This window comes from Phyllobates terribilis, unplaced genomic scaffold (genome assembly GCF_046119375.1).
Source record: "Phyllobates terribilis strain yellow unplaced genomic scaffold, ASM4611937v1 Scaffold_3__8_contigs__length_932513732, whole genome shotgun sequence".
Taxonomy (NCBI): domain Eukaryota; kingdom Metazoa; phylum Chordata; class Amphibia; order Anura; family Dendrobatidae; genus Phyllobates; species Phyllobates terribilis.
The window spans coordinates 70,168,971-70,194,354 of record NW_027362763.1 but is presented as its reverse complement, the minus strand read 5'-3'; the positions used below and the strand labels follow the sequence as shown (position 1 = coordinate 70,194,354).

Sequence of the window (25,384 nt, the reverse complement as noted above, 5' to 3'; positions counted from 1 at the left end):
TTCTGAGCAGTTTGTCAGCTTTTGGACACCTTTGAAGGTGTTTTCTATGTGTTTCTATGTGTTTTTGTTTGCCTGCCATTGGTTTTAACGGTGTTCGAAGGTGTTCGACGAACAGTTCGACGAACAGTTCGGCGAACACACGGGTGTTCGACGAACCGAACCGAACTCGAACACTACGGGGGTGGCTCAACACTAACGCAGACCCATTAAAATCTATGCGTCTGCGCACATGTCCATGTGCTCCACATGCTGACATGTCCTTCTTTTTACGGATACATGGTCCATAAAGCGTACCACATGGATGACATCAGTGTGACATGTAGCGGTGCCTGGGAATCAGCGGTACAGTTAGCGCTGTTCCCAAGTGCCGGTGCTGAACACTGCCCTCATCATGGTTCCCTGCCGGTGCTGTGATCAGCACCAGCAGAGACAATGATGAGGGTAGTAGTGTCTGCTTTCACAGTGTCCCTGTGTAAAAATAAAATTAAAATAAAAAAATCCATATATTCACCTGTCTGGAGATGTCCCCCGCTGTATCCATGCGACTCCTGATATAAAGGAGCCGGGGAGAATGGTCCGCTCTGGATCTGCCCTCAGTGAGTGACAGGACACTGCTCCTGAGCTCTGCTCTGGAGCCACTTATTGTCCCCGGCTCCTCTGTGTCAGCGTTCGCATGGATTACAGCGGGGGTCATCTCCAGACAGGTGAGTATAAGGATTTTATTATTTTATTCTTATTTTTAGAGGTGGACATTGCGGGAGCAGACACTACTACCCTCATCATTGTCCTTGCTGGTGCTGATCGCACCGCAAGCAGGGAACCATGATGATGGCAGCGTTCAGCAGCAAGTGTTTGGAACAGCGCAAACTGTACACTGATTCCCAGGCGCCGGTACGTGTGATCCTCATACGGCTCATTGGCCGCACACGGATGCAACATGAAAAGCACGCATGGACACACAGGCACATGGGACAAGGATATCTCAGGTATCGGTTTTTCCGGTACCGGAAATATATGGACGTGTGAAACCGGCCTAAGTAACAGAGCATCAAAGGATTGGCTGAAAACTCACACTATCAATGATTTTGGCACTAAGAGGACCTTGTAAATGTGGTTCAATATACAGCTGTGTCTTTGCTTACTTTTCCCCTTGACTCTACACATTTCAAAGTGATGTGTATAGATGACCAGTTTTAAAAGAAAATTTGAATTACCGATATTATGTTGGGAGATGTTTATGCTTCTTTTGTCTACAAGTGACCATTCAAGCATTGTTTTGTACATTTTGTCGTTTTGGGATTTCTTTTTACCATGTAGTGATATTGTATGTGATTTGTATTATGGGAAGGTCACGTTTTTAAAGAAATTCACTGAAATCTACACATTTGCCAGGACTGCCTCACAATGTATGGTTTGTTCACTTACAGAACTTTATCATGGACCTTGTCACTGTTCTTCTGGCCATAGCGGTTATCCTGTTTGTGGCCTTTGTCTTAAACAAAAACAATGGCCGTTACAGTAATTTTCCCCCTGGTCCAACCCCTCTACCAATCATTGGAAATGCGCTGGCCCTGGACCTCTCAAAGCCTCATAAAACTTTCTTGGAGGTAAGATAGAATGATTCTACAGCAAGGATACATCATTCCTACAAATGGTGGCTTCCATAGCAATCAATAGCACAGGGGTTAGAGGCTATGATTTATCATTTACATTTTTAAGTCACTTTTCTTTTTTTTTTGTTTTTGTTATTCATTGGCATTTTTCGCTCCCATGGTTAATAAATTTGGTGCAGAGTCAAAACTAGTCTTTTTTTCCTATCGCTTATCATTTTTGCGTCTTTCTGAGCCAAAAGTTGCAACTTTTTCAAAATGTCATTAAAGATGTGACTTTTTGATTTAAGTGCAAAAAAACACTCCATGGTTTTAAAGTTGCACCAAATTTTGTGACTTTTAAAAAGTTCAATTTGAGGAATCGGGCAAAAACATCTGGAATTGCTAGACTCTGCCCACAAAGTGGAAAAATAGAAAAACAAGGGGGTACATATAAAATAGACTTAAAAAAATGTGAAAATAGAATAATTAATTATAAGAAAAAAAAGGCATAAAATACACAAAATTAGACAAAAAACAGGCACAAAGGCAATGATGAATCGGGGACAGAGTGTTCTGACAATATTAGGTCTAGTAATGAATGATCTCATTCTTCTTTTCTTTCATAGCTGTCAAAGACGTATGGCACAGTCTTCAGCGTGCAGATCGGCTTTGGTAAGCTAGTGGTCCTGTGTGGTTACGAAACCATAAAAGATGCTCTAGTCAACCATGCGGATGACTTCTCTGACCGACCAAAAATGGAACTGTTTGCCACAACGACAAAGGACCATGGTAACTGTTGTGTATTCTTCGTATCAGCATATATTTTGTACTTTTTTATAACATTTTTAACACCATCTCAATTTGGAGGCCAATTAAAGGGGTTATCCTGGACTGTATTGATCAGTTATCCATCAAGATCAGATAAATGGGGGTCCAACATTGGGCACCTCCAAAGATCAGCTGTTCTGGATTCCCACTGCAGCTGGATAGCCACAGAATACAGAACTGGGAGAGAGCAGCTCCATAGTGATCACTCTCGGTACTAAAGCTAAGCTCCAATTGAAGTGAATGGGAGTTGAGCTGCATACCCCAATAATATACAGTGTAAAAAAGTGCTGCTATTCTATGTCTTCACACACAAGATAGATCTGATACCGAGACACAGCTATGCTGCTCTGTTGCTCACTGGACACAAGCATACTTTGCTGCACAACATATAAGACATGCTCCTTTCAGAGACAGGAAGCGAAGATGGTGGGAGAGACAAGGAGCAGTGGAGTCATGAAATGCGTGTAATCTCTTACTACAGGGATTGGCAGGGGGAGAAATCCATGTGTGCAGAGTAGGGCAGGTTACACAGGCAGCATACTCCTTTATTATTACATTAAGTGAATGAACTGTATGCAGTTAGCTCCTGATCTCCCCCTAGTGATGATTGTTGGCAGACAGCATTTTTGAAACCAAGTTTATACAGGAGATTGGAATTACTAAAATTGGGCACAGAATTCTGTCCTATTTTGAGTAAAAAGTACAATTTTGAACATTTAAAGAGGCCTGCATGCATAATTAAAGGAAACCTGTCAGTCAATCCATAATATCCAAACCACAGGCAGCATGAATCAGATTCTGGCTGCATGATTGCAGTCACTTATGTTTTCTCTGAAATACTCCAGTGTTTCAGAGAAACCATAGTTTTAAGATCCGTTCGTAGGGAAAGACCAGACTAAACCGGCACCACCCCCAGACGACTTCTCCCTACCATGCTCCAGGTGATTGACGGGTCATTCCTATGTGTTCAGGTAGGGATAGGCCTGTCAATCAATTCTTGTCTGACGGGGCAAGGCTAGGCAGGAGTGGCAACTGGACTATCTTCATCTCTCCTTATTGTCCCCAGCTCTTCAAACTGTTTTCTCTAAAATGCTGTAGCAATCGTGCAGCCAGGGTCTGATTTATGAAATGACTCAAATGGTTTATTTAAAAAGAATACATAGATAAAAAACAGCATAATGTAAAATAAAAAATAATGGATGCTCATCTTTCGATCCCCAGCAACGAGACATGAGAAAACCTAAACTTAAAAGTTCGAGATTCAAACTGGACATTTAGTGTCCGGTGCTAAACGCCAAACACGGACTTCTCCCGGGAGTCCGTTGCAATGTTTGCAGAGAGAAAGACATATTTTCCAGCCCAAAAGTTCAGGTCCCCTTTGTTTTCAATGGGGTTCGGCTTCTGGTTCAAGTTCGGGTACATATCCGGTATGCGAACTGAACTTTGGAATAAAATTCAGGTTGCGTACCAGAACTTGAACTTCCACGGGTCCGCTAAACCCTACTATCAATACTTTTCCTAGTGCTGTTGGGAGTGCTCAATACATCCTGTTCCTGTCAAACAAATCATCTATCTACCTATCAATATACAGTATGTATCTATCTATCATGCCATGTACAGCACACACTAATCTCTCCTGTGTTCATATGGTAAAAAAAAAGTCTAAAGCCTCACCGTGTTGCTCAATATCAGAACCGTTCATGATATAGCGTTGCCGCTCCAAGGAAAACCACTGACCCACGGTAAAACATGAAGAAAAATTACAAATGTCGGAAACTGGATAAAATAATTAAAGTTTTATTTTAAGACATAGAATTAAAATTCATGGTGGTAGATGAAGTAATGCTCAGACGCGTTTCAGTATACTCAGTGATCAAGGGCAGTTCGTGCCTGAAATGCATTTAAGCGTTACTTTATCTACCACCATTAATTTTAATTCTAAGTCTTAAAATAAAGCTTTGAAGATTTTATCCAGTTGACGACATTTGGAATTTTTCTTCGCTGATTTCTCCTGCTTCTTTCAGGCGTCATCTTTGCTAATGGAGAGAACTGGAAAGTGATGAGAAGATTCACTCTGTCCACGTTACGAGATTATGGAATGGGGAAGAAGGGCATAGAACACAAGATCATCGATGAAGCAAATAGTTTAGTCCAGACATTTAAAACTTTTGAAGGTGAGAATCAAGAAGCCGTGCCCGAGCTTGTGTGATCCTTAGCTGGTTAATGCAATCTTCTGCAATATGTCAAATGGTGGCGGTCATTGAAGGTGATCGGTGCAAAGCTAATTGAATTTTGTGCTTGTTCGTTAGGTTCAGGGAATTCCTAAAAATTCAACGCAAATTGGAATTGCATCTAATTCATTTGCTTTCATTTGGAAGGCCCTGTTCACACTGCATTTTCTGCAGTGCATTTGGGGTTTTTGCCTGAATCTCTAAAAACAGGATTCAGACGGACCTCTAATGCCTAATGGGGTCATATATTGCAACGACACCAATGGAGTTCAAGTGAAAACCATTTGTATCTTTTTCTGTCCGACATTTCAGAATCAGCACAGGAACATAGCAGAAATTAAAATGGAAACTTCCAGAAAAAAAAACACAAGTGGAGTTAACTTGAACTCCATTCATGTCATTGCAGTCTATGCTCCAATCAGGAGTTCATCTGAATTTTATTTTTAGGAAAAAATGCACTTAAAAAATGAATAATGTTTGGCATTTCCTGCAATTTCCGATGTGTCAAAACAAGTCGAGAAAGCAGAGACCAGAAGGGACTTTGAAATGGCTGGACGTGACGGCAGACCTTGGGCAAAAGTGACCTGTTAATATGTTTAATCGTCTAGACAACTCGTTTATAAATTAAAACCATTGTTTCAATTCAGAAGTAGAAATTTGCAGTTCATTTCTCTTGTTAACTCTAAGTTCTGATCTTTTATTTATCACCATTTTTGTTATAGGAAAACCCTTCGATAACCTGAAAATAATCAACACTGCAGTGGCCAATATCATCGTATCCACGGTCATTGGTGTTCGATTTGATTATGAAGATCCCACTATAGTGAAGCTCGTTAGTCTAATTAATGAAAATATCAGACTATTAGGAAGTCCATTGGTCAGGGTGAGTGATCCTTATGGTGACTGACCAGTTCCTGACCACGTTCTCTGCTAATGACCAGTCATTATATTTATTATTTCACACTTTTTTTCCCCCCATTTTCAGCTAACACAATTGGATTTATATTTCTGCCGTTTTTGTAATAATATTTGCTAGAGTTTTTATTGGTGTTATCAATAAAAAAATTAGTTGAGGGCAGGTAAATTAAAGTAGATGTACATATTTAGAATTTGTATAGTTTGCAAGCATAACATGCTACACTAAGGGCAATTTAAGGTGGTTGTCTCAACAAGGTTTCACTGCATATATGTATTTATACATACTGTTTATTTTTTTATATATTGAATTTAATCATATGTTAATTCTAGTCTAAGGAGTCCAGTGGGAGGTGCTACGCAGTGATTGACAGCCTTCCTTGGATATATACAGCTTGAGAAAGGCCTGCATGCCAAAATATTGCTATTTTGTACATTTATGCTCTACGTTGTACATATGATATGTATTCAGATGGCACACGACCGCCCACTGGAGCCAAGTCAAGAAGGAACAGAAGTGTAACAGAACTGAAAGGAACCTGTCATGTCCCCAAACACTATTAACCTGCAGATATAGGGTAAATCTGTAGTCTAATTGCATTACATTGCTGTCCGTCCTCCGAACTGAAAGCACAGGTACTGGGAGAAAATTAACTTTATTTCTCCTGGGAGCCGCCGGCTTTCAGTCATAGAGGCATGCCTGAAGCCATTGTAGTCATCACTCAGAACATAGTGAGTGGCGGCTGTACGCACACCCCAGTACTTTGACAGTTTGCTCTGCAGCATATTTGTGCATAGCGAGTTGGTAATCAAAGTGCAAGAGTGTGTTTACAGTAGCTGCTCACAGTATAATGATTGGTTCTGTGAGCAATGACTGAAGCCCCTCTGGAATGCCTGTATGACTGAAAGCTGTATAACTGAAAGCGGCTCCCGGGAGGAGTTCATTTTCTCCCGCTAGCCACACTTTCAGTAAAGCAGCCAGATGGCTTTGTAATGCTACTAACCTGCAGATTAACCCTGTATCTGCAGGTTACTTGCAATTAGGGACATGACAGGTTGCCTTTAGTTACGAGTTCTACTGAATGTTTCCCCACAGCTATAATTAAACAATTTACTCAGCTCTTATTGCCGATTGGACTAAATTTTTCAATTTAAAAAGTTCACTCGGTTCAGCGAATTCCTAAAGATTCAACACCTACAGTCCTACAGTCACACCTCACTATTTGAGAGTTGGCTATCTTTACAAACCCGTTTTTTTGGTACATTGAACAAAAATATTCTGTACTTTACATCTGTCAAGTAGATATGGTGAAAATTGATTCACAAGACCTGGTCCAATGGTTAAGTCTCTAATCTGTGGCCACGGGATATGAGCCCAGTATGCCGCCGCTACCTTGATGGCATCAGCAATTTTTCGTTCGACTGGCTGACCCCATGTGCGTCACGTCATAACGATGATGTTGTGCCACGCTGGCTAATTAAAGAGGAAGCGCGGATGCGGTCAAGTAACAGGAGGTTCGCAGGGCTCCAGACAGGCGGCCAGGGGACTGATGTGGCCACTGGTCTCTTCTAACTTGTATCCCACCATCTCTACCATCTTGCTATTGCACAGTAAATATAGGCACAATTATTTTTGCATATGTAGTTCTATTGTGACTAGTGTTGAGCGAGCACTAAAATGCTCGGGTGCTCGAAGCTCGGGCCGAGCTCGCCGTGATACTCGAGTGCTCGACCCGAGCAACGAGCCCAATGTTAGTCTATGGGAGACTCGAGCATTTTTGCGGCGGCTCCCCCGGCAGTCTTTTAAAAGCCTAACAAGTGCCCAAAACGATAGTGACAGTGCTCAAATGACATGGGGACAGCATGGGGATCACCCCAGGAAGCATTTCTGACCCCCAGGTCACTGCTGTCAACAACGTGGTCAGAGGTATTAAGCCACTTTTACAGGCTCAAAATAAAACGTTCAAAAACGAAAGTGAAAGTGCTTTCCTGTGAAATATGTTAAGGATAGTGTTGAGCAATACCTTCCGATATCAGGAAATATCGTATCGGATTGGATCGGACCGATACCCAAAAAGTATCGGATATTGCCGATTCCGATACCGGAAACCAATGCAAGTCAATGGGACACAAATATCGGAATGAAAATAAATCCTTTCTTTCCTTGTAGGTTAATTCTACATGAAGTAAAACAACTAAGAATAATGTAGAATGTATTACGCGAAAAGCCGGCAATTCATCAGCGGCATACACCGGTACCCGACAATTTACAACAGAAAGAATAGAGCTTCACACATAGATTAGATAGATAGAAACATGTCAGTCACATATATATGAAGTACAGTGACAGTGTTGCTTACTGTACTTGTCATTTAGTGTAAAGGATTTATTTAAAAAAATAATTGTGTTTTCATGCACCATCTCTTTAAAAAAGCCGGCCGGCAATTCAGCTGCGGTACCCGACAATTTATAACAAACAGAATAGAGCTTCACACATAGATTAGATAGATAGAAACATGTCAGTCACACATATATATGAAGTACAGTGACTGTGTTGCTTACTGTACTTGTCATTTAGTGTAAAGGATTTATTTAAAAATATAATAGTGTTTTCATGCACCGTCTCTTTAAAAAAGCCGGCCGGCAATTCAGCAGCAGTACCCGACAATTTAGAATAGAAGGAATAGAGAATCATACATAGATTAGATAGATAGAAACATGTCAGTCACATATATATGAAGTACAGTGACAGTGTTGATTACTGTACTTGTCATTTAGTGTTAAAATAAAGGATTTATTTAAAAAAAAATTGGCGTGGGGTTCCCCTTAATTTTAGTCTCTAGCGGAGGTTAAGCAGACGGCAGGGGCAGATGTTTGAAGCCTGGGAAGGGGGTAATACCCACGGAGCTTCCCAGGCTACTAATATCAGCCCCCAGCTGAATACCTAGCCTTTACTAGCTATTAAAATGGGGGACCCCCCCAAAAAAAATGATGTGGGGTACCCCCTATTTAATAGCTAGAAAATGCTAGGCAGACAGCTGGGGGCTGATATTAAAAACCCAGGAAGGGTGCCATGAATATTGGCCCCCTCCCAGGCTAGAAACACCAGCCGTCAGCCGCCCCAGAAATGGCGCATCCATAGGATGCGCTAACTCTGGCACTTAGCCTCGCTCTTCCACGCTGCCCTGGTGCGGTGGCAGGGGGTAATAGGGTTGGGGTTCATGTCAGCGCCAGCTGCCATGATGCCCAGGTTAGTAATAATGGGCGTCTATAAGACACCCCCATTACTAACCTACAAAGTGTTAAAAAGAAAAAACACACTACACCCAGAAAAAAATAATTTATTTGAAATAAAACACACAATTTTATTTAATTCTTAGTTTACTAAAAAAAATAGTTACCTGTCCACGTTCCTGCGCTGATTTCCCATGCACAGCTGTCACATCTGGAGATGGTGACAGCTGTGCATGGCTGCTGTAAGCTCACACTGCCGGGAACACGTCCGCTCCCGGCAGCGGGAGCCACTGATGGAGGTCACTGGAGTGCATTCAGGCAGCGCAGCTCCGGAGACCTCCTTTACGGCACTGCTGTACCGTGGGAATTTCTCACGATACAGCAGGGCCGTAAAGGAGCTAACCGGAGCAGCGCTGCCTGAACTCCGGCGAACCCGCTTATGCAGTGAAGGGGCTGCTTTACGACCCCGTCATTTTAGCGGCGGCAGCGGTTCAGAGCGGTCACATTCTATGTGGCTGCTCTAAACTGGAGTTCATCGTGGGACACTCGTGGACTACTACGGAGGGGTAAGGATAAGGTTGTGGTTTATTATTTTATATTTTATTACAGGAGATCGATGGCTTCGGGGAATTAGGTGTCTAGGTGAGTATAGGTGTAGTTTTTTATTTTAGGTGGCGATCGGCGGGGACAGGTAATGTATGAACTAATTTATTGTAGGCAACCACTGGCCACCAATGACATGTATTTAATATTTATTGGGGACACAGTAGGGCAATTTAAATAGCAGGATCAGGCTGATGGGAACTACTGCTCCCATCGAGCTGATCCTGCTGGCACGAGTGGACGGGGGACAGACATAGGCCGATGGGAGTAGTAGTGTCACATTGGCCTATGTCTGCCTGCACGCACACACCCGCACACATCGCACAGACACCGCACACACTCGCAGACATCGCACAGACGCCACACACACTCGCAGACATCGCACAGACACCGCGCACACCCGCACACATCGCACAGACACCGCACACACTCGCAGACACACGCACAGACACCCACACACACCAATCATGACGGGCTGATCGTCTGGGAGGTGACGCTGTGCGGCCAGCCAATCACTGTAATGCCCACAAACAACATGGCTGCGGCATTACAGTGACTGGCTGGCAATCCCTGCATGTTCATTGGCTCTGTAAAGAGCGCCAAACATGCAGGGCGGAGACCCGAGCTCCCGCCCGAGTAACCCGGAAATGCTCAGTGCTCGCCGAACATCCCGAGTAGCGTGATGCTCAGGCGAGTACCGAGCAGTGTCGAGCATGTTCGCTCAACACTAATTGTGACTAGTAAATTTTGGAAGTAATATTTTCTTTTTCTTCATTTTTTTCCTGTCTAATTTAAATTGAATAAAATGAAATTTTATTGAGTTCCTTTTTTACTCACTTTCTATGAAGCTGTACAACAGTTATCCATATCTGATTCATTGGATGCCCGGACCACACAAGAAAGTATTTGTGAACATGAAGGAAATGCATGACTTCATAAGAGCAACTTTCACAAAACAGAAGAAGGAGCTGGATGTCAATGACCAGAGGAACCTCGTTGATGCCTACCTTGCCAAGCAACAAGAGGTAAAAACTAGATTTCAACAAATATAAAAAAAAATGACAAAATCAAAATTACCTGACTTCTGCCACCAATATACCTCTTCTAGATGACAAAGAGGTAGACTCACTTGTGTCTTCACTGTCAGCCTAATTCATTTGATTAATCCTCCATTAATAGGGTCTACCCTTGGAAGAGGTAAATTTTTAGTTTTCAGGGTCAGTGTCAGTCCCCTAATAGGATACAATAGGGATAGTGAGCCTGGAATTCAATATTGCTTTATCCAATGCAACTAGGACTATGGACACATTCCTGCCCATTGATGATCGTTGTGCCAACACCTTGGTAAGAGTCTTCAAATTTCTTAATTTGGCAGATAATGCAATATATAGACATTTTGGGGCCATATGGGATAATACATATTGCACTGTGTAGGTTCTTAGTGTTAGAATCTGAGTTACCATTTTATCTTATTTTTGGATTTACATCAAATAAAAATATAGGTATTTTTTTAATTTTCCTTACCCTGACTGTGGTACACAGATCCCATGATAGCTACTTTTCTGTTAGATTATAACAAGAAAAAAAAAGAAAAACTCCTTAAAATGTAACTTTTAATTTTGTGGTTAAAATATCCATAGATAAATCTTATAACAAAAAATGGACAAAGAAAGGGAAAGGTAGATGCATAGATAGTGAAAAGGGGAATATAATCTATAATGTGGCCAGGTAGACTGCCTTATTTTCTTAGGGTTTACTTCTAAAGGAACCAGCTCAATTTTCTGCTTATTCCTGCAGTTTATGACTCTGTCTATTTCATAAGGGTCATTTGATCAGACTTGTTTTATTTACCATTTTGCACTACAACATTTAATTGTTTGATGATGGTGGTGGCTTATGGATAGTAAGTCCTAGTAGGGTCGTGTAGGGATAGCCTACATTGAACGAGGGTGCCATATCGGACTTAGGGTAAAAACCTCCGTGGCAAGGTAGGGTAAGTGAGGGTCAGTACACTCCCCCACCCTTATAGCTTATATTCCCCTTTTCTCTATCTATGCATCTACCTTTCCCTATCTATGTAAATTTTTTGGGACATTTTTATTGGGTATTTTAACAACATAATTAAAAGCTAAATTTTAAAGAGTTTTTCTTTTTTGGGGGGTTATAATCTCTAATATTCTCTGTCTCTATTTAATTGAGATTGATATTTTTCTGTTAGGACTTAAAAAACCCTTAATATTAAAATTAATAAAATAAACATAATAAAATTGCCTTCTGTGCTTCTCAGTCTTCAGGGTCTTCTGCTCTTGTAGAAACTTAGTGAAGATCAAAAAGGGAAATTTCCCCTGTCTGTCTGTTTATGTTTCTGCAGTCTGAACAAGGTAGTGATTAAGTTAGGGTTTTAGTAAAGAAGGTCTCCTAAAATAGGCAGAGAAGTCGGGGAATACTTCTGCTGCAGACAGTTGTTTAACAGCCAGCCTCACCTTAGGTATACGAGAAGAAAGGTAGTCAAACCCTCTACAATCAAACATTGGTGTATGTTAATGTCCCTCATCATCATCTCCCACCTCGACTACTGCAACATCCTCCTCTGTGGCCTATCTGCTAACACTCTCGCACCCCTCCAGTCCACCCGTAACTCTGCTGCGCGACTGGTTTATCACTTGCCTTGCTACTCCTCCACTACCCCCCTTTGCAAATCCCTTCACTGGCTCCCAATTGCCCAGCGTATCCAGTTCAAACTACTAATACTGACCTACAAAGCCAAACATAACCTTTCCCCTCCGTACATCTCTGAACTAATCTCCCGATATATTCCCTCACACAATCTCTGGTCCTCCAAAGACCTCCTTCTCTCCACCACACTTATTCATTCCTCACCCAATCGCCTCCAAGATTTCTCCCGAATATCCCCCATCCTATGGAATTCTGTGCCTCAACACATCCGATTAGCCTACACATTTGGATCCTTCAGATGGAACCTGAAAACCCATCTCTTCAAACAAGCCTACAGCCTGCCATGTCCTTGCTTGCTGCCACCTTAACACCGGAGCTACTGCAACCCCACACCCTACTGTCTCCTTCCCTTTCCTGTAGAATGGAAGACTGTTAGGGCAGCGTCCTCTTCCCTCTGAACCAGTCTATCATTGTTAGTTCATTTACTGTAAGTGATATCTGTATTTGGTATGTAACCCCTTCTTATGTACAGCACCATGGAATCATTGGCGCTATATAAATAAATAATAATAATGTCAAACAATAATCTGTTTAAACTCTAAATTTTATTTAAAGAATTTGTTATTTATGGTTGTTTCTTTAGGGAAAGTCAGAATATACACAGTATTTCCACGATGAGAACTTGATTGCACTTGTGGAAAATCTTTTCACTGCTGGAATGGAGACCACTTCAACTACACTGAGATGGGGTCTCCTGCTCATGATGAAATATCCAGAAATTCAAAGTAAGAACGATAAGGCAATACTTTGTGGTTTTCAAGTTGTCTACATGGTCGTCGATGATAGCCATGTACTGTTCATCAAGTCCCAGTTCCTTAGTGCTATAGACAATGAATGGAGATACAGAGTGCAAGTACTTGACAGAAAACAAAGATTCTGTAAACCATCAGGAATTTATAAAGAAATTCTACTGCAAATAGTTTTCTTTTTTTTTAATTGTACAAGGAATAGTATAAGCAACAACATTACTTGCAACCTGCATTCACAATTCTACTGATAGTCATTGGGAACAGTCAGAGGGCTTGCTGACAGACATACTGCTCACTGCTTTAATGTGCTCCTCTTTTGCAGTAGGACAATAAAATTATCCATTATTAAATTATTGTAGGGAAGGAAAAAAAAGTAATCACCTTCCAGGGAGAACAACTCAGTGTGGAAACCAGTTGAACTCACATAAGAACCTTGTAGACTTTGTTAAGTCAGGGTGTGGTGTGAGCAGTGTAGGAGCATAACAGGCTGGGATCCAGGTCAGAAATGGAGGAAAGGTCCACGAGGACTGGGCTCCAGCACCAATGGGAAAATGTTAAGACATAACTTTACTGTGCAAATAAAAACATGGTGAGAAAAAGCAAAAGGATTAAGGATCTGCAAGCTTATGCATATCAGATTAACAATAGTGATGGGCGAGCACTAAAATGCTCGAGTGCTCGATGCTCGGGTTGAGCAAATTGGAATACTCGGGTGCTCGACCCGAGCAACGAGCCCAATGTAAGTCTTGCGGCATGGCAAGCTGGATGGCAGCGTTCTTCTGCGGTCCAGCCTGTCATGTGAATGTAGCAGAGCTGAAGCTGTCGTGGGAACCATGGAAAGGTAAGGATGATGTTGCTTTATTATTTTACTTTTATTGCAGGAGATCGTTGGCTTCAGCTGGAATGGGCGTGATTGTAAGTATGGTTTAATTTAGAACAATAAAGAATTGTGTCTTTATTTCAATTAAATAAATAAATAAAAAAGAAACTACCGCACTCCTGGAGTGGTGGTGGTGCCCAGGTAGGGTTACAAGCCCGTATAGATACAGAAAAACAACCTGGCACTCAGAAGACTCATGAGTTCTTTTAGTGATTTTTAATAAAGTAATGTAGTAAATAACAAATAAACAGACGTTTCGGTCACAATAGACCTTCATCAGTGTACTACAAAAGCAAAAAAATAATAGTGAGTACCACATAGAAATATGCAATTCATATAACATAGGTTTGACAGAATGAGATCAAAATTCAATTGGTCATGGATAATGTACATACAGAAAATACAACATCGGGAAAAAATAATAATATAGTAGAGGATCTGGGGAAAGGGGATGGGAAGGAGAACTAGGTTAGGAGGGAAAGGGAAAAATAAAAAGTGACATACCGGTTTTATTAAAGGCGTGATGCATTTGGGCCGCTGTCTGTAGAAATTTGTCAACTAAGGGAACACATCTAAAAAAAATTTTTTGTAAAAATTTTTTTTAGAGGTCTAGAACAATGTAAGATGTGTGATGACACTTAGTATAATCGGTGGCTATGAGGTTAGAGATACCCCGATAGGTGCTATGGGATGAAGAACAATGAAGAGCACATAAAGTGTGAGGGCAGGGGATGAAAAAAACGTACCCGTTGCTTGCGGTAGGTACTTAAAGGTAATGGCCTGGTCGGTGCCGTAGGCTGTATAGAGGAAAGAGTAAATAAATTAATATCTATGGGATATAGGGGCATTAAGTATAGTAGGAGCCAAAAAAGAAAAAAGAAAAACATACCCGTAGGAGAAAATGAATAACCAGAGGCAGTAGCCCGCTAGGAAGTTGTATGCTAAGGGAAAGAAAAAGGGCACATTAAATGAAGCCCCAATAAGTATTAAGGATAAGGGGACCAGTGTAGGAAGCGTACCTGAATTGTAAAGGACGCAGGACGCGGTATCCACCTTTTGTCCAGAAGCATGTGGCAGGATAAGGCACCAGGGGGCTTTAAATAGGGGATAGGAGGGGTGAAAGGTTGTAATAGGAACCAATCATTGGTGGTAGTGGTGTGGGAACGCGCTTTACTAGCTTCTGGGATAGGACCTGAAAACCGGAAGTAGCGTCAAATGACGTTATTCAGGTCCTGTAAGGAAAAAACCGGTCACGTGACCGGAAGTGACGTGTGTATGCGTTCCACACAGTGTTCTATGCGTTCCACGATGAGAACTTGATTGCACTTGTGGAAAATCTTTTCACTGCTGGAATGGAGACCACTTCAACTACACTGAGATGGGGTCTCCTGCTCATGATGAAATATCCAGAAATTCAAAGTAAGAACGATAAGGCAATACTTTGTGGTTTTCAAGTTGTCTACATGGTCGTCGATGATAGCCATGTACTGTTCATCAAGTCCCAGTTCCTTAGTGCTATAGACAATGAATGGAGATACAGAGTGCAAGTACTTGACAGAAAACAAAGATTCTGTAAACCATCAGGAATTTATAAAGAAATTCTACTGCAAATAGTTTTCTTTTTTTTTAATTGTACAAGGAATAGTATTAGCAACAACATTTCTTGCAACCTGCATTCACAATTCTACTGATAGTCATTGGGAACAGTCAGAGGGCTTGCTGACAGACATACTGCTCACTGCTTTAATGTGCTCCTCTTTTGCAGTAGGACAATAAAATTATCCATTATTAAATTATTGTAGGGAAGGAAAAAAAAGTAATCACCTTCCAGGGAGAACAACTCAGTGTGGAAACCAGTTGAACTCACATAAGAACCTTGTAGACTTTGTTAAGTCTGGGTGTGGTGTGAGCAGTGTAGGAGCATAACAGGCTGGGATCCAGGTCAGAAATGGAGGAAAGGTCCACGAGGACTGGGCTCCAGCACCAATGGGAAAATGTTAAGACATAACTTTACTGTGCAAATAAAAACATGGTGAGAAAAAGCAAAAGGATTAAGGATCTGCAAGCTTATGCATATCAGATTAACAATAGTGATGGGCGAGCACTAAAATGCTCGAGTGCTCGATGCTCGGGTTGAGCAAATTGGAATACTCGGGTGCTCGACCCGAGCAACGAGCCCAATGTAAGTCTATGGGAAACTCGAGCATTTTTCAGACGGTTCCCCCGGCGGTCTGCAGAGGGCCTAAAAATTGCCCAAATCTATGGGAACAGTGCTCAAATGACATGGGAACAGCATGGAGAAGACCCATGGAAGCATTTCTGACTCCCAGGTCACTGCTGTCAACAACGTTGTCAGAGGTATTACACCACTTTTATGGACTCACAAAAAACATACAAAAACAAAACCAAAATGGATTTTCCTGAGAAACATGTTAAGGAACATCATTTCCAGGGTAATGACTTGTTTATAAAGCAAAATAAATAACCAAAAACAAAAATGCTCCTCCACACCTTGGGCTATGTTCACACGTAGCGTTTTTGATGCATTTTTGCACTTTTGCATTGCTTTCAACCATGACAAATGCATTCACCAGGAAATGTCATTTTAATATTTTACAACCTTATCTGGCCATGTGGTGTGTGACACATCATCAGACACATCATGTTTCATTTATGAAGGAGCGACTCCGAAAGTCACAAAGCCTATTTTTATAGGGTCATCAGGCAACCTTTACTATTCTTAAAGGGCCAGCAGTCGGCCTTCACTATTCTTAGAGAGTCATCAGCCGGCTATGTTTTATTGTTCCCATTAATAAAGAGTGGGTCTTCCATACTGTCATTGCATATGCAGTGAGTGGCAGGGCTGCCCAAAATTGGACGCACCCCAATACCACTTTGAAAATTTGGACTCACACAATACTTCTTTGAAGAGGCTTAGAGGAGGGCGTCCTGAAACAATGTTCCCATTATTAGAAAGTGGGTCTCCCATTGTGTTTGCCTATGCAGTGAATGCAAGGGTTGCCAAAAAATTGCAGGCACTCCAATGCCCCTTGGAAGAGAGGTAGAGGAGAGCCTACTGAAAAAAAATGTTCCCATTATTACAAAGTGGGTCTCCCATTGTGTTTGCCTATGCAGTGAATGCAAGGGTTGTCAAAAATTGGGAGGCATTCCAAAGCCCCTTGGAAGAGACGTGGAGGAGGGCCTCATAAAAAATGATCCCATTAGAAAGGAGCTGGTCACCTATACTTGTAATGTCCATGCACTAAGTGTATGGGCTGACAAACATTTACCCCTGGGAGGTATACATGAACATACTGTATAATTTTTTTTTTTTGCGGGCATCATAAACACCCTTTAAAAAAATTATGTGGATGTTGCATCACGGACCACTGTCACCCTGGTGATATTGTGGTAAAGGATGAGGATGAGTAGAAGGAGAAGGACAAGAGCAAATAGGCAAAATCAGGAAGAGTATACCCATGTGTGGGTGTGAAGAGGTGAATGGGAATACACCTCCCAGAAAAAGACACTGGATTTGAGTTTATGCTACGCTGCTATCATTCAGTGGTGTTGAGAAGTCTGGCCCAATCCAGCCCTAGTTCATTTTTATAACAGTCAGCCTGTCAGCATTTTCAGTTGACAGGCGGATGCGCTTATCAGTTTTAATTCCACCAGTGGTAATAAAAATCCGCTCAGATTAAATGCTGGCGGAAGGGCAGGCCACGACCTCCAAGGCATAGAGAGGCAGTTCATTCCACGTATCCAGCGTGAATACCCAAAAATTATAAGGCACAGAGGAATCACGGAGGACGTTGGTACTCCCTCAGCATCTTGCCAAACTTTGCACTCCTTGTCAGAGTGCCCTGACCCTCAGGGCTTTTGTGATGGGAGGGGCTGAGAAAATTATCCCAGAACTTTGACAGTGTTCCCCTGCCTCTGCTGGATTGAAGTTGTGTCTCTCTCACCTGTACTCCTTGGTTGTCCAACGAACTGTGACCTCTGCCGCCAGCGTTTTCAGATGAGAATTTTTTTAATAGTTCCAAAACAAGGGCCTTCTGGTGCAGCCCCATTTTTGTAGACCTGTCCACCCAGGAATAAGAGATATAAAGTTCTCCTTGTAGCGTGGGTCTAGACGTGTCACTAACCAGTAATGACTGTTACCCAAAATTTTGTCAACGCGAGAGTCATGGGAAAGGCAGCGTAAAATAAACTCAGTCATGCTTGCCAGACTGCTAACAGGCAAGCCTTCCGTGTCCTCACCAAGAGGATGACTGACCATGCTCTACTACTCCTCCTCCTCCTCTTCTCTGTCGTCTGGCCATCCACGCTGAACAGACGGTATGACAGCTGTGCAGGTAATACCATCTATAGCACATGAAACCAGCTACTGTGGTTTCTCCTCCTCCTCCTTTTCCTCATTGTCACCCAATCCACGTTGGGATGAGATGAGGCTGGGCTGTGTGTAATCACCCTGAATGGTTCCTTGCTCCATCTCATCATGCTCCTCCTGCAATGCATCCTCTTTGATTGTGAGCAGAGAGCAATTCAGAAGACAGAGAAGCAGGATGGTGACGCTAATTACGGCATCATCACCGCTCACCATCTTGATGGAGTCCTGAAAGTTTTGGGGGATGATACATATGTCTGACATCAATGTCTACTCCTGAGGTCTTATGTGTGGAATCTGAACTGATTACCGAAGGCCTTGTGATGCTGTTACTCAACAACTGCCCTCTTCTGCTCATAAATCCTTCCCAACATCTGCAGTGTAGAGTTCCAACGCATGGGGACATCACACACCATTCTGTGAGCCAGAAGCTACAAACGCTGCTGAATCATGGCAAGGGAGGTGGAAGCTGTAGGTAACTTTCTAAAATGGGCACACAGGCGGCGTACTTTAACAAGCAGATCTGGCAGCTCCGGGTAGTATTTGAGCTCGCTTCTCCTCAGAGCCGGCTCCAGGTTCCGGCCATTGTCACACATGACCATGCCTGGCTGTAGGTTCAGCGGTGTGAGCCACAGATCTGCCTGCTCTTTCAGAGCTGTCCACAACTCTTCAGCATTGTACGGTTTGTCACCTAAGCATATTAGCTTCAGCACAGCCTGTTGCCGCTTGGCCAAGGCAGTAATGCAGTGCTTCCAGCTTGTGACTGTTGTGGTCATTTCGGAGATGGAGGCTGCAGAGGAGGAGGAGGCTGAGGTGCAAGAGCTGTAGACTGTGGGGGCAACCTTGATTGACCTACTGCCCGCAATCCTTGGCGTCCGGAGTACGTGTTCCGTCCCAAGGTCCGACTGAATTCCGGCTTCCACTATGTTAACCTAGTGTGCCGTCAGCGAGATGTACCGTCCCTGCCCACAAGCACTTGTCCACGTGTCCATGGTTAGGTGGGCTTTCCCGGTAACTGCGTTGTTGAGGGCACGGCTAATGTTTTGGGACTCGTGCTAGTGTAATGCGGGGACGGCACACCGGGAGAAATAGTGGCGTCTGGGGACCGACTACCGAGGGACGGCCGCTACCATAAGGTTGCGGAATGCTTCCGTCTCCACGAGCCTAAAAGGCAACATTTCGAGCGCAAGCAGTCGTGAAGTGTGGGAATTTAGTGGTGTGGCCTGTGGGGCATTGGCTGCATATTTGCGCTTGCGTTCCAATGACTGGGGTATGGACAACTGAATGCTGTGCTGGGACAAGGACGTGGACGTGCTTTCTGATGTTGCTACTTGAGAGTGTGCAACGACAGGTGCAGGGCAGGAGGCATCTTCGCATGCACCATGGACAGGGGATTGGCTTGCATGCACAACAGCAGAAGAAGCAATGGTGCCACCTGCAGACACTGTTCCTGAACCCTGGTGTTAAGCCCACAAAGTCAGGTTCTTTGCTGCCATGTGCCTGATCATGGTGGTGGTGGTCAGGCTGCTAGTTTTGCTACCCCTGCGAATGCTGGCCTGGCAGGTGGTACAAATGGCCATTTTGGGGTTATCGGCAGAGTCTTTAAAAAACAACCAGACTCGGGAAGACCTAACAGTTGTACTTGCAACTTCCTTCGTATTGGTGTTACGGGGAATGATTGCCTGCCTTCTGTCTGCGGCCACCACACTGCTTCTTCCTGCCTGTTGGGGTGCTCTGCCTCCCTCCCCCTGTGTGCTGCTGTCCTCGCTCTGCATGTCCTCCTGCCAAGTTGGGTCAGTTAATATATCATCCTCCACCTCGTCTCCCAATTCAGCACCCTGGTCCTCCTCCTGACTTTCTGGCAATTGTGTCTCATCATCGTCCACCTCTTGTGACACTTTCCCACCGTCGCCTTTGTGTGACCGTGGCTGCTCAAATATTTGGGCATCGCTACATACGATCTGCTCTTGCCCCGCTTCAAGTGGACCGGGCAAAAGGTCCGAATCTATAAATGGAAAAGTTAACAGCTCTTCAGAGTGTCAAAGTGTGGGATCAGTTGTCTCCGGGCACTCGGCATGGTGGGAGGAAAGAGGATCAGTGTGAGTAATATGTGGTCCAGACTCACGGCTACTGAGACTTGACCGTGTGGAAGACAGGGTTGTGCTGGTGGTGGTGGCTAAGTGACTGGAAGCATTATCTGCTATCCAACCAACAACCTTTTGACACTGCTCTGGGTTCAATAGTGGTTTGCTGCGGTCCCCTAGAAACTGGGACAGGAAGGTTGGGCGAGAAGATGTGGGTGTTAGTTGTGGCACAATTTCAGCTTGCCCACGGCCTCGGCATCTGCATGCACCATCACCATCACCATCCAGTTCCCCATCCCTTGCCATGCGCCTTGCCCATTTTAAATGGAGGACAATATCTTCCACGCTAACTAGAAATGGCTGAATTTGGAGCGAAGTTATATGTAATCCGTGTGATGGAGAAACCACAGTTTTAAATACCTGGCCTGTAGGTAACTATTTTGAACAACAAACCGGTGGCAAAAACTTAGCTGACACACTGAAAACATTTTTTTAATGGAAGCCAAAAATGGCAGTATTTTCAGTGCCATTATATGTGATCCGTGTGACAGACAAACCACAGTTTTAAATAGCTGGATTTTTAGTGCTGTAATATGGAAAGGACCTGGCTGTATTCTGCAGTGCCAACAAGCAAATGGCACAGAAAAACTGTCTTCTCTGGATTGCTTTTTTAGCAAATAATGAGGATTAAGTTCCAAAAAAAATTATTCCTGGCCCCTGAGACCTGGGCCTCTGTCTAGAAATATCTAACTGCAGCAGAAGGCAGAACTAGAATGGAGCCTCTTGTGCTATGTGCACTGCAGTCTGCTATATACCCTGCCTGCCTATATACACTGCCTGCCTGATATCTCTGCAGATGGATTAGTCCTCAGAAGGACTGTTTGTTGAGATGGATATGAGTCTTCAATATAGTTTGGTAAACCTACACTAACTAGAAACAAGCAAATCTCTCCCTAGCTCAGCAGCGCCTCTCCCTACACTGTCTGATTCCGGAGTGACTGTGACAAGTATGGCTGTGTAATGACCGGAGGTCCGAGAGAGATCCAGTGAGTCACAAACTGAGACAGAGACAGAAATAAACAACACTTTCTTTACTAAAACAGGGATTAGACTAAAATTCAGTATTGCATGAATCAGTCTCAGGTTCTATCTGGGACACTGTCTCTACTAACTACACACAATCAGCAGAAGCTGAAATCAATGTGCCAATCTCAAGGTTTCCAGCTTATGTGAATTATTCTAAAGATCTGGAACAATTTTACCTAAACACTGTGTCAGTCTAGTTTGGGTGTTCTATAGGGACCCCTGAGATGGCACACTGAGTACAATTCTTCCACTATTAACAATAGCAATGCATGAAACTATACCAATTGCTCTTATACCCCTAATATAGGGATACCCGGGCATCTTAAAGTTACAGTACCGTTAACCTCAGATGTGGTCTATCACAGGCCTGTGAATCGCGGTGGCTGCAGCTAGTCCCGGAAAACTTTGGCCCCAAATAAAAAGTAACGTTTACAAAAACAGCAAAGGTTCCTTGTCTAGTCGGCCGATGCCGAGCCCACACGCTGGGGACTTTAGTCCTGTAGCCTCAGGTTAAGGTATGGGAAGAACTCTTCACCAGACTTGTCAGTATCTGCTCAATGTGAATGGCACCGGACCCCTTCTCTCCTCTCTGTCACTCACTGTTTTCCAGACCACCGACCACGTGCTCCGTCACAGAGATGATATCCTCAGTCTCTTTCCCTCTCACTCGACACTTGGCTCATTCAGCACAAAGTCTCTAGTCCACTCCGCATGGACTTCTACAAAACTCCAAAGAGCCACACAGCTTTCCCCAGCTCAACACTCATTCTTAAGCAGGAACACAGCTTTATCAGGGCCAGGGGTTAACAACCCCCACAGGAAAGCTTGTAGAGAGAGAGTCTTGTTGGAATTCAGTCCTCACAGTTCTCCTCAGACTCCCCGTCCAGCGTCTCACACAGCAGACACCCTCAGAACACACAGGGTCTCCTGATCTGCCCCTGATCTGAGCTCAGTCAGACAAAACTCACAGGGTCCTAATGCTCTCCTGCTGCTATCACAGTTCACACTCTCACAGCGGCGCCAGGTCTGATATAAACCTGATGACGCTGTGCAGTCAGCCAATCACTGTAATGCCACAACCACCATAACTGCGGCATTACAATAAGTGGCAGGCAATCCCTGCATGATTGGCGCTCTAAAGAATGACAAACATGCAGAGAGGGGACCCAAGCATCCGCCCGAGCATCTCGCAAGTATTTGGAGAGCTCCGAGCATCTCGAGTACTGAGATGCTCGGGCGAGTACCGAGTACTTGCGAGTATACTCGCTCATTACTAGTTAACAACCCTATTCATAGCTGTCAGTTTTAACATTTTCCCATTGGTGCTGGAGCCCAGTTCTCATGGCCCCTTCTCCAATTAAATTATTGTACAGGGTCTGATGTCCAAGCTATGAAATAGCAGAATAGTGAGTGCAGCTCTGATCAGCTGTTGCTCACTCTGGTGATTGTGGGTGTAGCAGCTGCAGATCCTGCTGTGTGCTCCAGAGCTCTGAGAACCCACACCTCTCCATCCACCTGTGGATCTACTCTCTCTCCTACCCAGGGAGGGAGTGGGTTTCCAGGGATGAGTGATGGAGCCAAGTCCCAGGCTTCTGCTTCCCGAACCCTGCCGGCAGGGAGCAGGAGAAACCAGCAACTGGCCTGCACATCGGAGGACTCGGGGGTGAGACGCTCCAACAGGAGTCGCAGCAATGTGGCTCCTACTCCCCCCGGGACTGTGGAGACTCCTAGAAGCCTCAAGGCCTGACAGCATGCATGAAGACGCTCCTTCTGGAGGAAAGCTGAGTGCTCACGGAGGTGAGGCTGACCTCACTGAGGAAAGTTGGGCTACTCAAAGTCCCCGGGAGTCTGTGTCCACCTATGACTCCCGAGTCATGAGCCACCTCCGTGAGTATGAAGACGCAAGTAAGCTCGTCAGGAGGCTCTGGGAGGAGCTGCGTTGCAGAAGCACCAAAGCTGCAGGTGCCTCCAAACTGAAGAAGGCAAAGCTCCAGGCGGAGGTAAAGAGGGTCACCAGTGAAATTAATGTGCTGGAACTAAGGAAAGTTACCATCAGAGAGCAGAGTGGTCCTTTTAAGGAAAAACTGATAAATGAAGACCGATTCAGAGAAATGGCTGATAACAGAGAGCAAAGGCAGATGGGGTTGCAGCCTGAGAGCCAGGTGGATGATGAGAGTGATGATGATCAGCAGAAAGCCCCACCTGGCAGCCTGCAAATTCACCCGCAGGCCACGAGCAGTGAGCTCCCTGCAGGACAGGCGACAATGACATCCGGTCGCAGTTCTGCCGGCTCTGGGGAGGACAGTGAAAGCAGCAGCCAGGGAGGTTCACCAATGGCAGAAATAAAGCTCCTGAAGTCCCCAGTGTGCCTCCAAAACTTCCTTCTTGGTGACGATCTACCAGAAGAGGTGCCTGGGGGCCACAAAAAGGCTAAGAAGACCAAGCCAAAGCTGCAGGAAGCAGTAAGATACGTATATGCCCCCCTCTCTGTACCCCCTGAGTCGGCAGCTGGCTCAGCTCGCTGTATAAGCCCCGCTGCCCAGCCAAGCCTGTGTTCTGCTGTGGATCCAGTGCAAAGGCACGGGGAGATTACACAGCGTGGTAGTGAAGCGCAGAGCTCCGTCTCTGCTTGTAGTAGCGGGGATGCAGCAGAAAGTGCATCAGCTGAGAGGCTGGACAGTGAGGGAGGCCCGGCGGTGGGCGTTCGGTCAGGCCACGATGCTGTGGTGTGCTCCTCAGTTGGAGGGGGGAGCAGCCCGGTGTCAGGGTCAGCTCCTGTAGCCTCGGCGCCTTTGAATGCTGTTGTCGCTGATCTCTTACTTGGGGAGCAGCGGCAGTGTGATGGGCTGTCGGGGCTGAGCGTTCTGGTCCTCCCACCAAAATGTTAATTTGTGTTGGCGCCGCTGGATCTTCCTGATGCTAAAGATCAGCGGCGCCTCACAACAGCTAAAGATCAACGGCGCATCGCTGTAAATACAAAACAGCGGAAATTACCTACTGATGATGTGGAGGGCACACATAAGACCAGGGGTGAGGTTGCCTCCAGTTCTATGGAGGTGACTGTGCCCCTTGTGCCTGATGATGCTGAGGTCAAAATGTCATCCACCATTATTACTGGCCCAGCAGGAATGAATGTGTTGGTGGATGGGAATGAGTCCAATTCATTGTCTAGTGGTGTGGTTGCTGGTTTGGTGGAGGGTGAGATGGAGGTGGGTAATGGTGATGCTGTTGGGACTGATGTAGTCACTCGTCCGGTTGCCCCCTCCGGTGGTGGCAACACCTGTTTAGAGTTATGCCAGTGTCACCCCCGACTGGCGAGACTTTGCCGTTCAGGCAGTGTCTCGCCAAAATCAGATAAAGAAGGTGACCGCGATGAATCATAACAAGTCGCTTTCTTGTTATGACATCATGACATGACTTGGTCGGTATGGAGATATGGTGGAGATGCCAAAGAAAAACCGCGACGAGTTTGGTATCTGGTCAGGGGCCTGGACGTTTATGGTAAAACTTAAGCATTCAGGTGGCACGGGTGCCCACATTCCATCATCTGCCTTCCTGGGCAGGGATCGTATGCTGGTCTTCTACCAGGGACAACCGGAGCTCTGTCACAGGTGCGGCGACTCCACGCACTTCAGTGCAAACTTCACTGTGCAGAAATGTGTGTTGTATGGTGGTGTCAGCCATCTTGCTGCCTCTTGTGTGGAGATAAGGTGCCACCTGTGTGGTGAGTTAGGTCACCCATTCAGCCGTTGCCCTCGTTCCTTCGCTAATGCAGTCGAGACCCCAGTGGGAGAAAGCCATGAGGCAGATTCTGCTGGGGAGGGGACTAGCAGGGGTGGGGGAGCTGAGGGGCCAGGGAAGAAAAGCAATAAAAAGACGCCTGCCCAGGTGAGGCGTCTAGACAAGCGCAGACAGGAGAGGGAGCGAGATGAGCCCCGGGCTACTGGGACGGCCTCTGTCCTGGATGCCAGCGTTGCTGCTGAGGCCCGAAGGGATGATGAGTAGAGATGAGCGGTGTTCAACTAGAACTGTTCGCCAATCTCAAATTCGAACTGTTTT

At 44.6% G+C, this 25,384-nt stretch overlaps 1 protein-coding gene across 1 annotated transcript in view; it reads left to right on the top strand.

The window, feature by feature from the left end:
- The first annotated feature begins 1,427 nt into the window (after positions 1-1,427).
- The window catches only part of LOC141258837 (cytochrome P450 2K1-like), a 68,059-nt gene continuing 44,102 nt past the window's right edge, over positions 1,428-25,384 (top strand). The window contains exons 1-6 of the mRNA XM_073674002.1: positions 1,428-1,607; positions 2,219-2,381; positions 4,445-4,594; positions 5,374-5,534; positions 10,252-10,428; positions 12,723-12,864. Of these exons, the coding sequence (XP_073530103.1) occupies positions 1,437-1,607; positions 2,219-2,381; positions 4,445-4,594; positions 5,374-5,534; positions 10,252-10,428; positions 12,723-12,864 (964 nt within the window). The 5' untranslated portion in view covers positions 1,428-1,436. The remainder of the gene's footprint in view (positions 1,608-2,218; positions 2,382-4,444; positions 4,595-5,373; positions 5,535-10,251; positions 10,429-12,722; positions 12,865-25,384) is intronic.